This window comes from Mus caroli, unplaced genomic scaffold (genome assembly GCF_978045245.1).
Source record: "Mus caroli unplaced genomic scaffold, Mus_caroli_1 scaffold_6, whole genome shotgun sequence".
Classification (NCBI taxonomy): Eukaryota; Metazoa; Chordata; class Mammalia; order Rodentia; family Muridae; genus Mus; species Mus caroli.
In genome coordinates, this window is record NW_028227261.1 from 54,771,569 (window position 1) to 54,788,213 (window position 16,645).

General features: G+C 45.0%; 1 protein-coding gene across 1 annotated transcript in view; it reads right to left on the reverse strand.

Annotated features, from left to right (window-relative positions):
* Nucleotides 1-16,645, reverse strand: part of Cachd1 (cache domain containing 1) — a 220,488-nt gene that overhangs the window by 44,372 nt on the left and 159,471 nt on the right. The window contains exons 5-8 of the mRNA XM_021160262.3: nucleotides 10,963-11,089; nucleotides 8,031-8,175; nucleotides 6,955-7,171; nucleotides 928-1,077 (exon numbers count right to left, since the gene is read on the reverse strand). Coding sequence (XP_021015921.1) covers nucleotides 928-1,077; nucleotides 6,955-7,171; nucleotides 8,031-8,175; nucleotides 10,963-11,089 — 639 coding nt within the window. The remainder of the gene's footprint in view (nucleotides 1-927; nucleotides 1,078-6,954; nucleotides 7,172-8,030; nucleotides 8,176-10,962; nucleotides 11,090-16,645) is intronic.

Genomic DNA, 16,645 nt, shown 5'->3' on the forward strand with positions numbered 1-16,645 from the left:
GGGTCTGAGTGAGAATCTGAGGATAATAGCTAGAACTTGCATTTGTGTGTGTGTGGGGGGGGCATTCTCCATATTAATCCTTAGCATAGCAAACTGATGACTGTTGTCCCTAAACCAGTGAGGGGTGGGTAGGGTACACAGAGCTACTAAGTGGAATGGGCTACGGGATGCAGCAAACTTTGTCTCTCAGCCATGAGGGATGACAACACCCAAAGACTGGGGCCGAGGCCCCGAGGGAAAAGATGCACTGAAGAAAAGCCACATATTAATAGGTGTAGTGACCCCATACCACAGAGGTGGAGAGATGTGTTGGCCACACACTAAAGGCTAGGTGGCTCTCAGAAAGGTAAGGTGGAGTTTCTAAACCCGCCTACCAACATTCAACAGTGAAACTAGCATGCTTCCAGGGTTTGCTGGAGACAAAGGCTAATCCACCTGGCAGGCCAGCAAAGCAGATCCTTGCTGTCTGCATCTGACACCTGAGGATGCTGGTAGAAGCTTCAGGGAATTAGGATATTGGTATGCTTGGGAACAGAACGAATCTAGGCCAGCACTGTGGCTTCCTGCAACGCACAGGATTGGCAGGGGGTGGGGGTGGGGGTGGGGGTTGGATATCAAATTTCCCTGCAGTAGCAACATCTCTGATGACAGAATATGAGGGAGAACTGAAAAGAGGAGAGATGTAAAACTCTGCTAGACCACAGAAGCAGAGAAGAGTCAGGAACCAGCAGCTGGCTAGGCAGAGCCAAGGTGAGAAAGAGATATCCTGACCTGCCTGCCATGCATCCCAGCACTGGGGACAAGAGAGCTGCTAGTACTCACCCAACAGCTACATGAAAGCCAGGGCACAAAGAGTCCCTTTTCCTTAAGCAGCTCTTGCTTAGAGGGAACTTTCATCTGAAAGGAGAATCTCGGAACAGTGCCTACCGTTCATGAGGGCGTAGGTAAGAATCATTACGGAGTTGTTCAGAAAGCCATTTTCTTCGTTGATGATGCGGAGAGTCGCCTTTTTATCTTCTTCCGAGGAGTCCTTTGATGTGGTGCCTGCTGACAGGTAAATGATGACCATGTCTGTGTCTAAACAAAACACACACAAACCAAGGTTACATTCAGATGCTGGTTGGAGGTAGCCGTGCGGTTCTCTGTTCCGTTTTCTCCGAATGTCCTCACCCAGAGGACCTGCCTGGCCCCATGTCCTGTACATTTCCCATGTGAAGCATTTCTTGTCTTTCATCTTGCTAATTCCTGGTCCCTTCCATCCCTCGATTTCTGGTCAGCAAGGCTTCACTTCTCCAGTGCAAACACGCTCCTGACACATTTACCTGATGAAAGACAGCGATTTCCTCCAGGCGCCCACGCCATGCTCATTTAAGCCAGCCTAAAAGAGGATCCTCCCCAGCTCCTGAGAGGATTCGGTTTATCCTTTCCTCAGTGATACAGGGCCATTAACAGGAGCCACACGTTGGAGGGACTTAGCTTTAAGGTGGAGATCTTTTAGGTCTTTGCAGACAATGCAAAGTGACTTGCCAGACCCCAACTATTGCCAAACACATTTTGATTTTTGAAAGCTTGTCAGTGTAGTAGAGCAAAATTATGGCTGTAGAAGCACCATACAGACTGCTCCAAATTGCTACCGTATGCTTAGTGTTAGGGCCACGTAGGCAAAGGTCGTAACCTCTTCCTATGTACGTATGGAGAAATGTTTAGAAAATGGAAAGACACCAGTACCAACTTCACAAGGGTGCTAGGAGGAAAGGCTGATCACCTGAATTAACAGGTAAACAGGTAAACGAAGGCTGAGGGCACAATGACGAAGATAAACAAGAAAAAGCCTCAAGTCACGTGATGTGTGCACTCCTTTCACTGGCCTGAAGACAACTTGTGATTGTAATTCAAACCACGTTCCAAGTTAGACCCATGGGTAAGTGAGAAACAACTGTAACTCAGTGAGAAGACTGTCCCCAAAGTGGACTGGCTCAAGAGTCACAGTGAGATGGCTCAACGGCTAAAATGGATTTCAAAGGAACTACTTAAAAGCTCCATGTACTAGTGCAAAACTAAGTCCCATTGCTGGCCAGTGCAGGTGGATCTTGGGAGCTTTACCGGTTAGCCAGCCTGGTCAGGAGGACAAGCTCTAAGCTCAGTAAGAGACTCTATCACAAAAAATAAAGAGAAGGATTGACTGAGGAAGGCATCCTGACATCAAGCTCCAGCATGTACTTATACAGAGACATAGACACAGGGCGGTATGTGTGTGTGTGTGTGTGTGTGTGTGTGTGTGTGTGTGTGTGTGTGTTGAGGGTAGGCGTAGGGGTGAGGGAGGAGGGAGGGGATAATTAAAAACCTACCATTGCACGTAAAAAAAAAGGAGGGATGGAGAGGAGCTGAGTTTCTGCATAAATTCTATACAAAAGTCTTTAACTCAATAGATAGTTTTGGACCCCCTGTAGGGAATCTTATTGCTGTGTAGAGAAATATTTGTATATACACATATTTCCATAGGTCCTGTTGGCTATTCACTGTCATTTCAGTGGGGCTACTTTAGAGTAATCATGGCAGGCAGTCTCCTCGTTGCTCTATGCATCAAAGGTGATGAAATGTCAGGGCCACTGTTAGGGCTATTTCTTACAAAGTGATCCTTAACAAATACAATTACCATTAAAAGTATCTAGTGGTGACACCTTAACTCTCACAATTTGTAAACTTCCATTTTAGGTTTTGAACTGTTCATTACTGTACAGAGATTCATAACTTACATAGTGTCAATGCTGTAGACAACCAACCTAAATTTAATAAAAACTGATCAACAATGGACCTGCCCAGTGTTTACTACTAGCACAACCAATCAAGATGCTGGGCATTGCTAACTGCAAGTGTAAATGTCTTTATCCAGTCATTGGAGGTCAGGAAGTGGGGGCTGATGAGAAAGTAAAATCCCTAAATTTTAGCAAATGTCCACATTAATACTAGATATCAGCACCTTTTCAGTTTGTAACTGTATTCCTGCGGATTACTTTAATAGAGTCTGAAGTATCTTACTTAAGCTCTATGCTGGAAATAAACATCAAACAATGCATGGTTCCACGTTTCCTGATGGAGGGGATACAGCTGTAATCACAGGGTCACACATTGAGATGCAAGCCAACTCTTGTTAGCCAAGGTCCTGTTGGTGATAGGTTCAGAGATGTGCCTAGACTGGCCTCTAAATAGCATCCTTACACATTTCATTTTGCCCACTGCCTCTGTGACTGTCACAGGTTTTACAGCAGGGGGCTGTGACTGGAAAGCTAGCAGGCCTAAGCCCCTTAGGTGTATTTAATATATCCAGTAGAGAAAACTAGTTTTTCCTTTGTAAGTAGATATCAATTGGAGACAGATAGCTTCTTGGTTAGAGATGGGAGCTGGTGTCTGTTTTCCTTCAGCACCTGGGCACATTCTGTTTTCATCCCACCATAGGACACGTACTTTGCACAATCTTTCCTAGGTCCACCCAGACTCTATTACATTATTCACACGGTCCCCAACCGAGCCAAATTGAAGTTGTTTTTTCATTGGCATTTAGCAGATAATTTTTTTTCAAAAGATTATTTTGATTTGGATCCCTTCTTCCAACCCCTCCCCACCCACCCAACTCCATGCCCTTTCTCTCTCTCTCTCTCTCTCTCTCTCTCTCTCTCTCTCTCTCACAGGGAAACACACACACACACACACAAACCATCACTAAACAAGAAAGAGCACAAGAAGCACACACACAAAAACAAAACTTACAAAACACAAAATCAGAAACGGCAATATACAAGTATACGAATAGATCAAAAGATCAGTAAGACAGAAAGTCTAAAAAACTGAGTTTTAATTTCATGTTGGTCATCTACTGCTGGGCATGGGGCCTGCCCTTAAATATGTTTAATACACCCAGTAGAGAAAACTTGTTTTCCCTTTGTAAGTAGATGTCACTTGGAGATAGCTTCTTGGTTAGGGAGATGGTGTCTGTTTCTCCTTTTCATTGCTAGGACTCTGGCTTGAGCCTGTGCAGGCCCTGTGCATGGTGCCACAGCCTCTGTGAGTTCCTATGTCAGCCTTGTTGTGTCTGGAAGACCTTCTCCCGAGTCACCCACTTGTGGGAATGTATAACATTGGCAAAGTTAGAGATGGTTACGTTTAAGAGATTTGGGGCAAAGTACGTCATAGCACCTAAAGTGACAGAAAATATACTGTGAAGACTCCACCCAGGGACTGTCCCTTTAAGGACATCATTGTCATGTCTTACAATCAATATTTAGGAAAAGCAACTGAAATTTGAGCCCTGGCCATACAATGAAATCCACACTCCCAAGATTTTTCTTCCTGCTATGAGGTGATCTTCTAAACAACCATACACAAACAAATACAAAGGAAATAACCAAAAGGTTTAATGGTATTTCCTTTGGATCTACCAAAGATGGGCGTGGGGGAGGAACCCCACTTTGGCTAAAAGTTTTAGCTTCTAATTGGTACGAGATAAATTAGTGCAAAGCTATACTTGATGTGGGCAGATGCTTCTCTTCTATCAACAGGTAACTCTCACAGTAATCCTATAGGGGTCTCACTGCTGTAAATGAGTGGGGGGCTAGACATGTCATAGGGATGGCTCAGGATGACAGCTAATGCCACTGGAACTGTTATAGATCAATCCTGGGTCCTTTTGTCATGCCTCATGCCAAATAAGGCTACTTATGGACATTCTAATAAATCTTCCCATGTTTACAAGGTCAGAAAAGGTTCGGAGTTGAAATCAAAGCTCCAAACTTTAGGCCATATTGTGTGGGATACCACCAAGCCTGTCACTAGGATGTGGACAGTGGACATTCCTGGAATCTTTCCCTACCCAAACCAAGTTGGGCTCTTCTTCTCAATTGCCAATAGAGACCAAGAACTGGGGGGGATTGCAAGCTAAAACCTTTCGAAATATCTTATTTGACCTAAAAGAAAAAAGTTCCAAGCATTTTGGAACCCATAGTTTTAGAACCTGTCCAGGTTTTTGATGGCCAGTCTTCCTGTCATGGTTTTGTTTGCCAACATAAGAAACCAAAATACAAAACAAACAAATAAAAGCAAGGAGAAATGCCTTTTATGAGACCAGGCTTCCTTCCAATGAGCATGGCAAGGAGGGGTCATGGGATGGGGTTTAATAAAGTTTTAAAACAGGAAGAACATTAACATTTGAAAATCCAGACATCACAGGAGAAATCCAGATCTCTGCCTTCTCTTGAATCAGAGGATATGGCCATGCTAGTGCTGCCTGCCCTGGTAAAGCCAGCTCTACCGTTCCCACACTTGCAAGGGATGCTCAGCCAGTACCATCTCTCTAGCTGCCTGGCCACTGCAGGCATCTGGGCTTGCCACTGCTAGCCTAAACAATTCTCTTCTTTCTGTGAACAAGATAGCAATCAAAACTGGACAGGAACTCTAAATGGTGGGTTGATAACAAGTAAGGGAGAGAGAACACTTCCGGTGAGGGATAATGACAAACTAGCTGTCCTAGTTGGCTTTCTGCTACTGTGGGAAATGTGATCAACTTGAGGCTAACAGCAGAGACTCAGGATAGGAACTTGGAGGCAGGAACTGAATCCAAGGAGGAACATGGCTTACTGCTTGACTTCTTCCATTGGTTAAAAAAAAAAAATCCAGAACCACTTGCCCAAACGTGGGGACACCCAAAGAGGGCTGGGCTCTCATACATCAGTTATTAAGAGAACGCCCATTGACATAAGTAGGTCAATTTGATGGTGGTAACTCCCCAAGGTTCCCTCTTCCTGGATAAGTCTAGTTTATGCCAAGTTGACAAAAACTAACCAGTCTAGCTGGAACACTCATAAGGTATGCAGGGACCACCAGCCTCACTGAATTGTTGGCAGCTGAACATTAAATACATAACATTGGCTTGTGTGTGGATGGTGCTCTCTCGAGCTGGTATCCAGGAGTCTGAGATAATGCAACCCATGTCTCCATAGTCATTCATTGCCCTGTCTGCTTGGGCCCAAGCTATACCATGCTTCTAAGGATGTATTATGGATAAACCAGTGTGGCATCTATCAGGGCAAGTTATGCTTGTTGCAGCTGCTTAGTCAGCCAGATCACCAGGCACCATGCTTGACAACTCTCATCACTGTCTGACTTGAAGTCTTCAGATACAGGTACACAGAACAGCTTGAAAATTTACTTTAAATTTATTTTAATAGGATATATTAAACTGGGTAATACCAGTGCTACAGAGGCAGAGGCAAAAGGAAGGAGAGCTAGAGGCCAGGCTGTGCTACATAATGAGACGCTATTTCAAAAAATTAAAAGAAAAAAGAAAAAGAAAAGAAAAGAAAAGAAAGCAAAACTCAAGCATCCAAACAGGATGGATTAATTAAAAAAAATAGCTACAGATTTTCAAGGATAAAGGGAAATAAAAAAATCCTTTGAGAAGTTTCAAAGCAGAGTCCTATTTCAACCGCCCCTTCCTTTTTAGCTTGTATCCTCATTCCAGATTTCTTTCAAATACAGGAAAATTAAATCAGAGTGCCTTTGTACGTGGGAAGGGTATGCTTGTTTCAGTGACAGCTGGTTAGGAGAGGGAGGGGATCAAGGCAAGAATCCCTGTTGCCCCCTTGGGTGCACAAGAGCACTAGCAGAGGACTGCCCCAAGCCCACAGGAGGCAAAGCCACCAATTAACATTGCAGAGGATGTGGCTATCCCCTTTGGAAATGAGGGAGGATGTGTTCTTAATAAAGGGGCAGGAAGAGGAGGCTCTGGGAGTCTGGAAGTCCCACAGACTGACCATGGTAGAGTGGAAAAGATGAGACCACCTCATTAGATGGCTGCGAAGATGGTAAAGAATGATTTTATCTAAAATCAATTTTAAAGTTTCCCCTCTAGTTCCCAACCTAGTTTGTAACACCGTGGCCATCTCTCACGAATGCACGTACTTGCTTGGAACCGAGTGCTGTTGCTGGTGCTTCGTATCAACTGGAACGCCCTGTGAAAGCCTACTGCATGCTGGGTGGGACTGTCGGAGGGCTTGACGCTGCTAACAAATGTGGACATTTTCCTTTTGGTCTCACTGGTGGCTGGAGACAGGTACGTCTTATAGCATTGGTCCAAAGAACAGGTCCTGACAGCGTCTGCCACAGTCAACACAGAAATCTGGAGGACACAAAAAAAACACCCAGTGACTTTTTTCTCTACTATTTAAAGGTGTTTGTTTGTTCAAACAACAAAAAATAAAACCCAAACAAATGTTTTTTTGTGTGTTTTGTTTTGTTTTTGTTTTTGAGGGTGAAATTTCCTCATGTTATACAAGTTGACCCCCAACTTCTGGGCTCAGATAGTCAATCCTCCTGCCTCACTCACAATGCCCAGGCTTGAATATTCAGGTAACAGGATAGCTCATGGAGAAGGCCCGTAGAACAGGGTTTTTGGGTTGAGACAGGGTTTCTCTGTGTAGCCTTGGCTGTCCTGGAACTCACTCTGTAGACCAGGCTGGCCTCGAACTCAGAAATCAATCTGTCTCTGCCTCCCAAATGCTGGGATTAAAGGTGTGTGCCACTACTGCCTGGCTAGAACAGGTTTTAAGCTTAAAAATAAATGTCTGAGGTCATCAACCTGTCCAATTACAAAAAGAAATTGTACTGGAGAGAACTGGAGACTTTGGCCTTCAAGCCAATATGCAGTAGCAATACAGTGTTTACAGATGACATACAAAACAACAAAAGCTCATCCGGAAATTCATGCAGGAAAAAAAAAAACTGGGCAAAAGAGGGTCTGGTATGATCTCTGTGTTTTCAGTAATGAACTTAGTAAGAGAAAGCCTTTGGCGATGGAAAATGGAGACCCTCAGGGCTGCATAATAGTTGTATGGGACCACTGGCGCTCTCTGGTCCACTGTGACATTGTTATATTCATAGCCACTGTGAGGAACCTGACTAGACAGAAGGAAACAAAAGTAAGTGCTGAAGATATTCAAGACAGCTTTTCTGCCAAGAATCACAGGGATAATAGTCACCTTGTCATGCTCATCAATGGCACTGAGGATGACCTGGGCGGCGTCCTTGGCAATCTGGAGCTGGGTGTCCGTGACTGAGGCCCCGTGGTCCAGAATCACGACTATGTGCTTGGACTGTGGCCGGACGGTAGAGACGTAGATGGGCCTAGAAAAAGGAAAAAGGTCTCAACAGAGCTATGAACGCAACAGGTGTGTGTGTGTGTGTGTGCGCGCGTGTGTTCTCTTCTGGGGAGTGGTACAGGTCAGAGTGAGCTCAGACTGGAATGGGGGGGGGGCATTGGAAAGGATAGCATTGAACTTCTAACTTTAAAGATGTGGGCACACCTTCTGAAAGGCTGGTCTCTTCTTCATGCTCCACACACAGCGCACTTCTGCATGGCCTGGCTCCCCATCTTTTCACTGGCTTTGGGGGAGTGAACTGCTGGCCCCTCAGGCTATACAGACTTGGTCCAAAATGAGAACAAGGCCCACTTTGCCAGATGGGGTTTTGCTAACAGTGAGAAAGCCTATGATATGGACTTGTTGTGGTGGGTAGTTCTCCATGGCAGGCTAGCCTTTCTCTTCTCATACATAAACCCCTGGTAAGACACCCTTTTCCTATCTATATCTCAGCAACGCATACAGGCTAGCTACTAGATGGTCCTGAGCCAAACATCTCAAACGACATCATCAAAATGTGTCTAAACCTGCAACAGCCACTCTTCCTGCCAGGTTGTTTGTCAGTGTGAGGAAAGAGGGGAACTGCCCAGGCCACAGAGGAGAACTGTGTCTGATCGAAGCAGCTGCCCCCCTCTGCGTGGGACAGGAGGGGTTTAAGGAGCTCTCTATTCATTTTAAACCTGAAATGAATCAGGGATGCTTTAAAAAGCAAACCAGCCTCAAGAGAATCCCCTCCTTTATTGACATCTCCAAAACAAGAATTTTCTATGAAATGTGAGCTGCCAGTGAGTCAAAAAAGCCTGGGCAAAAAAAAAAAATTAAGAAACATAGGCAACGTACCAAAAACTCCCCTTAAAATCTGGCCAAATTCACATTAGCTGTTGGCAAGTCAAAAGTCTTGCATTAAGACTACCAGTCAGTACCACTGAGCCAGTGGAGAAGTGAGATAAAAAGAATCCAGAAGAGGCGGCCTCAGGATGAACCAGGAACAGAATGGCAGGAAGACCTGCCCAGCCCTACACTGACACAGGTCCAATGTTCCTTGTTTTACCTGTGTTCTTCTAATGAGGGGAGAGGATTTTCCTTAGAATGATACATTGCCTTTGTCTTAACTGATTCCAGCCAATGAAAAGCCAAACCGCTTTAGCTAAAACGGCTTTAGTGGGGGCGAATAAATAGCACTGTATATTACATAGGTGAACTGGGAGGTGGGCCCCTGGCTTTAGTGGGGGTGAATAAATAGCACTGTATGTTACACAGATGAACTGGGAGGAGGACCCCAGAGTTTGACTCATCTCACTGGCTCCATTCTCTTGGTTCAGTGCTCTGAAACCCAATGGAGTCTTCCAAGGGTTGGATAGAGTTTGCAAAGACAACCCGTTGGGACAAGTTAAGGGGCAGGTCTGGCAATCTATGAGGAGGGAACCAGGTCACTCAGCCAAAGATGCAGCTTCGCTAACAGGCAGACTCGAGCTGGGACTTGCAGGTGAAAGCTGGCTTCTGATAAGACCCTCCTCCCTCCCACACACCGAGGCAGCCTGCCATCTAATCTGCTTGCCTAGAGCTTCTGCTCTCCAACCAAACCAGTGGTTTGCAACCTCTGGGTTGCCTGCCACCCCTTTGGGTGTTGGAGGACTCTTTCACAGGGGTCACACCTAAGACCATTGGGAAACACAGATATTTACACTACCATTCATTGCAATAGCAAAATTACAGTTATGAAATAGTAAGGAAAACAGTGTTATGGTTGGGGGTCACCAGAACATGAGGAACTGTCTTAAAGGCTCCCTCCCTCTCATCAGTAGGGAGGTTGAGAATGGCTGAACTAGACAGTAAAGACATGATTTCTGGTCAGGTCTCCATGGCAGGTATCTGTACCAGAATATCTAGGGTGAAGATGATGAAAACCATATAAATAATAACAATTTTCTCTCCTTTCTTCCCTCCCTCCCTTGAAAAGCACACAAAGATTCCCCCACCATTAGGGAAAGATCCTGGATACAATGTGAAGGAAAGATGAAGGGGATACTCCCTGAATCTTTGGGGAGAGTAAGCATCTCCCACAACCTCTAGGCACTGAACACCGAACACTGCCAAAGGAAACCTGTTGGGGCTCAAAGGAGTACATCTTTGCCTAGGGGCTTCTGTGAATTGATGAGCCTTTTTTTACAAATGATCTCATCACTCCTTTCCCACTGGCGACACAGTCCAACCAAGTACTTTCTCTGTGAGGAAGCAGGATGGTAGTGATCTTTAACCCAAAGCTTGTGAACAACCTTAAAGCTTGCAGGAGCTGAAGCGGGTAGTACACTTCAAAAGAGGAAAGCTGAGAAAGGAAAGTTAGCCACAAACTCTACAATGCAATGTATTACATTGTTATGCTTGAGGCCCACACTGGAGAAGGTGCTATCATGTCTATTTCAACAAAGATGTTCATAGAACAGAACATTAAGCGCACCGAGCGCTTAATTTCTGCCCATTGCTTTGCTTGGCATGATAGATATAGCTGTTGGAAAACTCGGGGTTTTAGCATCACTCTGCCTGAGCTTAGGCACAGCTATGTGATCAAATGTAGACATTATTCCCGAGCAAGAAAAAGTTTTAGAATCTAAGCTCTGATTTAGCGCAGAACTGTTGTGCGTGGACCTCACTGCCGAGGTTGGAATCTGGGGGCTTGCCCAGATTGAGCAAGTCCTCTAATTCAGAGTCACCGCCTACCCCTCCCTGTAGATCACTGTCAGCAACAAACGCCCCATGCAGGAAATCACCATACCGACTGCGGTGCTCGTAGCTGCCCTTACACCGGAACTTGTGTGCTGGGAAGACGGTGAAAATCCCTTCTTCTGAGCTGAAATATTGCCACTTGATTCCAGGGTTAGATTTCAGGTTGTCTGCGAGAACTGAAAGAGGAAGAAAATGAAATATAACCACAGAGCCCACAGGGGTGTGTGCGCATGGCTCTTCAGGCATCTGTTTTGCATAAACTACTTGTAGGATGAAAAAAAAAATCCCACCAGATAGAAGGTTGTAAATTTCCTACAAAACATTTTCTTTCTTTCTGCCTTTTAAGAAACATCTTGTGAATAGGAAGCATGACGTTTCCTTCAATGGAAGCTATTACTCTTCACATAGTAGGGTGACATTCTATGTCCTGGACTATTTTTTCTAGTACAAATGGTTCATTTGCACTAATCTGTCTTCTCATGTGGCTGGTCCCTGTTGGGCAAGCATACACTTGCTGGTGTGAGGTCCATTCTCTAACCATGGAAACTGCTAATAGACCTTGTCTCTAGGGACTAGATCTGTGACTTTGACCTTGCCTTCACTAGTCTCACTCCAGAGCAATGGAAACCGCACAGATGGTATTCGAAGGGCCACCACATCACTTAGGAATGCTGGTACCCAGAGAATGGTAGAAGGATTCCCATGCCTCCAGAGCTGACACAGAGGCTCTCTTTTACTTTATGACATCTCATTCATAAACCAATTCTATCGTGTTGGTACTATTCTTGCCTTGGAGTTAGAAATACTCTTAAGTCATTGGCCAAAGAACCCCAGTGGGGGCCGAGACCTGGGTATCTTGGCTCCTGTATTCACATCACACTGCACTATCTAACTGCCTGGTAGCTGCTCCCAGCTATGGATCATACTTGGCGTTTCTTCAACCCCAGTGATATTCACCTGTGTGTGCCCTGTCTCGAAACTTCTTATAGTTTTAAACTTTGTTCTATTTTTAAAACCCTCTCTCTCTCTCTCTCTCTCTCTCTCTCTCTCTCCCTCCCTCCCTCCCTCCCTCCCTCCCTCTGTGTGTGTGAGTGTGTGTGATGTGCTGGGCACTCATGGCTGGCCTCCTGTATGGAAGTCAGAACACTCTTGGGTGTAGGCCCTTGCCTTCTACCTTAATTTGAAACAAGGTCATTTGTTGTTTGCCAATGCCTAGCTGGCATGAGAGCTTCCAAGGATTCCCCAGTCTTCACCTCTCTTCTCACCAAGTGAGAACTGTGCTACTGTGCCTGGGATTATGTGAGCTCTGAGGATTCTGAGTTCCGTCCTCATGCTTTTACAGCAAGCAAATTTTTTACTGACCTATCTCCCCAGCCCCTGAATGATGATGATGGTAGTGCTGGTGGTGGTGGTGATGATAATTAGAAATCCAGGCTTTCCTCAAATTCATCATGCAGTTCATGTTGTCCTTGAACTCACAACTCTCCTGCCTCAGCTCCTGAATACTAGGGCTAATCAAATATTCATCACCAAATAGCTTCCAAAAGTTGTTTTCCTCTCCTCGGGATCAGAATGCCATCCTTTCTTTGAGCAACTGTGCCTTTGTTCTCTTCCATTACAACTCAATTCTTTACTACCCGTCTGCCTATGCACAGATCACTGGTTGATGCCCTGCAGAATCCATTAAGATGAGTAGAACCCATCTTAACTACTGCAGTTACCAATATACCAGCAGAGTGAGAGACAGAAGCAAAGCATAAAGCAGTGTGCAGTGGAGAGAGGAAAAGACAAAGTAGACAGGAATGCTTGAGGTGTGATCCAGAGAGCATGCACACAGCTCTGAGCACACACAGCTCTGAGCACACACATGGCACAGATAAGGATTTGCTTCTCTAGTTGAGATGTGACTCTTGACAATAATGGTAGACTTTACCTCTACAGTAGCTCTCAGGGTATTGCATTTAACATGTGCACATCTAATACAATATGTGGTCTAATTTCCATGTTGCAAAAGAGGAGATAAGACCTTAAAGACAATAGTCCACAGAGTGTCTTAGTTAGGGTTTTCTTGCTGGGAAGAGACACCATGACCAAGGCAACTTTTGTCAGGGACAACATTTATTTGGGGCTGGCTTACAGTTTCAGAAGTTCAGTCCATTATCATCAAGGTGGGAGCAGGGCAGCATCTAGACAAGCATGGCATCTTGTTCCAAAGACAAAGAGAAGACTACTGCCTTCCAGGCAGCTAGGAGGAGGGTCTCAAAGTCCAACAAGATCATACCTACTCCAACAAGGCCACATCTTCTAATAAATAGTGCCATTCTCTGGGCCAAGCCTATTCAAACCACCACACAGAGTGCTTTTGTAAGCCCAGCAAATTTTGTGTTTCTTTGCTGCACTTGCACCTGTCTGTATAAGCACAGCTCACATGTTTGACCCTCCAGGTTCAATTTTAAGTGCAAACAGCAGTAATGTGACCTTTTCCCTCCAGAGCCTGGAGCCATGGATACAGAGCATCCAGTGAGCATTTCCTGAATATTTGCAAATCCACATCTGGCAGGTGGAAAGGTGTCTCAAACACAGCTCTTTTGACTCTCGAGTTTTTTCAGCTAATAATTCTGTATCAAATACAAAAGGATGAGGTAATTACAATATTATGCTTATATGCCATACTTAGCACCAAGGGTTATTAATGTTCTGAGGTGAAGATTGGGAGGAAGTAGTGAACAATAGTACCTGGGCAATCTAAAGATATAACAGGACAGCCACATGAAGGCTTCGCTTCCTCCAGAGCTTCATGAAGAAGGCAAATGGCTTGCCTGCTCTGTCTCTTTAGCATTCAGTCCTGTGGCTGGCCTGACAGGAGGCTTCCATAGCTGGCTGGATTGAATTCCTATCCAACATAGGAAGCTCTTGCTTCAGCTCTTGAGTGCTGTTACCTCCAGGCCACTGTTCCATCTATAACCCTGATGCTCACTAGACTCTGATCAATTCTCCATTTATTCTTGGTCTGTTGTGAAAACTGAACTGCTTGCAAGTATGATGGCTCAAAAGAACCAATCCATGCCTAGGACAAACTAGCTGAGGGGAATCTGAATATACACTGAGCCTTTTACTAATTCATCAGCACAATATCTGATGAGCAGCTTGGATGGGGTTTAGGGATGGGGTTTAGGGGTGCTATCCAAAGACAAGAAAGGTCAACCAGATAATGAGAAGGGATGGGCAACAAGTACCTCCTACCTACCAAGTACACACCACAGTGGATTTCTGCATTTGGGGTTTGCTTAAAAATGGTATCTATCCCAAGATGTAGCCTGTGCAGAAGGATGGGGACATGAGAAGACAGTCCCCAAATTTGATTTAGCAAGATGGGAAGCCCAGAGGCCAGGGTCAGCTCTCCAATTCGTCATAGGATACAGTGTACAATAAGCACATATCATCTGTGCACAGGATGGAGGATATAAACACATATCCTCTGTGCATAGGGTAGAGTATATAAACACAAACCATCTGTGTATAGGCTAGTGTACATAAGCACATATCTGTGCATAGGATGATGTACATAAGTGCATACCATCTGCACATAGGTTAGCATATATGAGTACATGGCTGCCATGAACCCAGAGTAACTCTAGTTGGCTCTAGTCTCCTTCTGAGTGAGGCTTACCATGTTTAAAGCTTATCTACTTTGCATACCTCCTGCTGCCACTGGCAATCTGTTCTCTAAGGACTGAGCAATGACAAACAGTTGGGTGGCAACCCAAAAGTTAACAAGACAGCAATTAAAACCCACAGTCAACGTTAGAATGCCAGTTTTGTCTTTATTCCTGGCATGCAGAGACACAGTCTGGCATCAGAGCTGTTTCCACCTGCCACTGGAAACACTCAAACCACAAAGAAAAACCACCGGTCAATAAACTCATTTTACGCTGAGATTCACTTTCGAAGACCACGCTGGGACGACATGTGATTGTGCCTTTGAAAAGCTGCATGGTGTCGCTGGTCACCTAGTCCCACTTCCAGGAATAGATCCCCAGGGATACCTGGGACCTTTCTTGCATGAAGCAAAATAAGGTTCCAGTCGGGCCACAGAGCAGGGTGTCCCAACACAAGCTCTTTGCTGATGAAAATTTGCCATCTAATTCCAAGCAAAGCAAGTCAACCTTAACATGCATATAAAGTTTCAGGTATTGGAATGAAACCAGAATGGCAGGAAGTCACGGGCACACGGGAGTGTTAGGATGTCCGTACATCCCCGTGTCTCTGTGGTTTGAAGGGACAGCTTCCAGTCCCAGCACAGTTTTCCAGTTTGGAATATTGGCATCAACTGCTGAAAGACACACAGTATAAACCCTGGATGTTCAGAGCATTATGGTCTGATAAAATTACTTACTACTGCTAATATGGCAAGAAGGCAGCCGTAGGCATGGAATTGATCAAATTTGGCTGTGAACCAATTAAAGTAAATTTACGAAAATCAGCAGTAAGCCATATTTTGTTGACGCTTCTCCCCCAAAGCTATGTAAAATACACTACATGCAGAATTCGATGTATTTCTGAACATGTCTATTTTTAGCAGTTGCCAGCCTTTTGTTCCTCTATGGCCTCCACATACATGTCAAGGATCCATAACACAGGCACACCAAACCCAAGCAATAACAATTACTATCTCTAAGACACACAAGGAAATGGGCTCAGAGAGTTCTTGTGACATGCCTGAGGTTTTACTTTGAACAAGAAGGGCACATGACCCAAGCCAGTCTGAGATCATGAAGTCTGTTCCTGCCTCTTGCTAGGCACTGTGCCCTTGTTAAGGTCATCCCCAGGATGCAGTGAGCATGCTCTCTGCTGATGTCTGACTGATGTGAATGTGTGCAGATGCAGAAAGGCCTCTTCCTTCCTCGCCTCCTGGGGTCTGAAGCCTTAACCTTGATCTGATATTTGCAATGCTCTCCAGGCAAACCCTGCCAACCCCTGCAATAAAAAGGCAAGCACCGCCTTTGGAAGTACAGGAAGGCTTGATGGCCTCATTTAAAAGTAACATCTGTAACAATAAACAGGCGCTAGGAAACTATTAGGAGGGAGCCGATGGGACTGGGAATGTTTTAAAAATAAATCAGAAGTCATACAGCGCGTGATACATTGAGTCTCACCACAAAAGATCATTCTGGATTCTCACAATCACTCTTGCATTGAGTGCAGCAGGTTCTCAAATTCTCCTTCTCAGGAGTCCTTTGGCATACGGTTACATTTCATCCATTATCTGGTACCAGCAGAGGAAGATGAATACGAAGGTAATGAAACCCCCAGGACCTAGAGGTAATCCATCACCATGGAGCACGAATGGTTAAGCAGGCCCCTCTCTGGCCAAGATGCAGAGGTGAAGAGAGCCTTATTAACTGTGAAGGCAACCCAGAGGGGCTTCCCACCATGCTAGCTAGGATCAGCTGCATGCTCTGGCCACTTGAGGTGGCGTCTAACTCAGCACAGGGCCCTCTTTCCTCAAGGGGGTTGGAAAATGTCCAGGAAAAAGGCAGGCCCAAACTATTGGGCCAGGATGCATGGTATTTGGCTTTAAACTATTAGCAGGCAGGCTTTGTATCTGTCCCTGTAATGCACATACATATCAACACCCACACCCACCCATGTGTTAAAGAGGCAACCAATCAATATTCTCCTCTAACATTGATAACCAAGCTCGAAGATACAGAATCCTCTGAAGTTCTGGG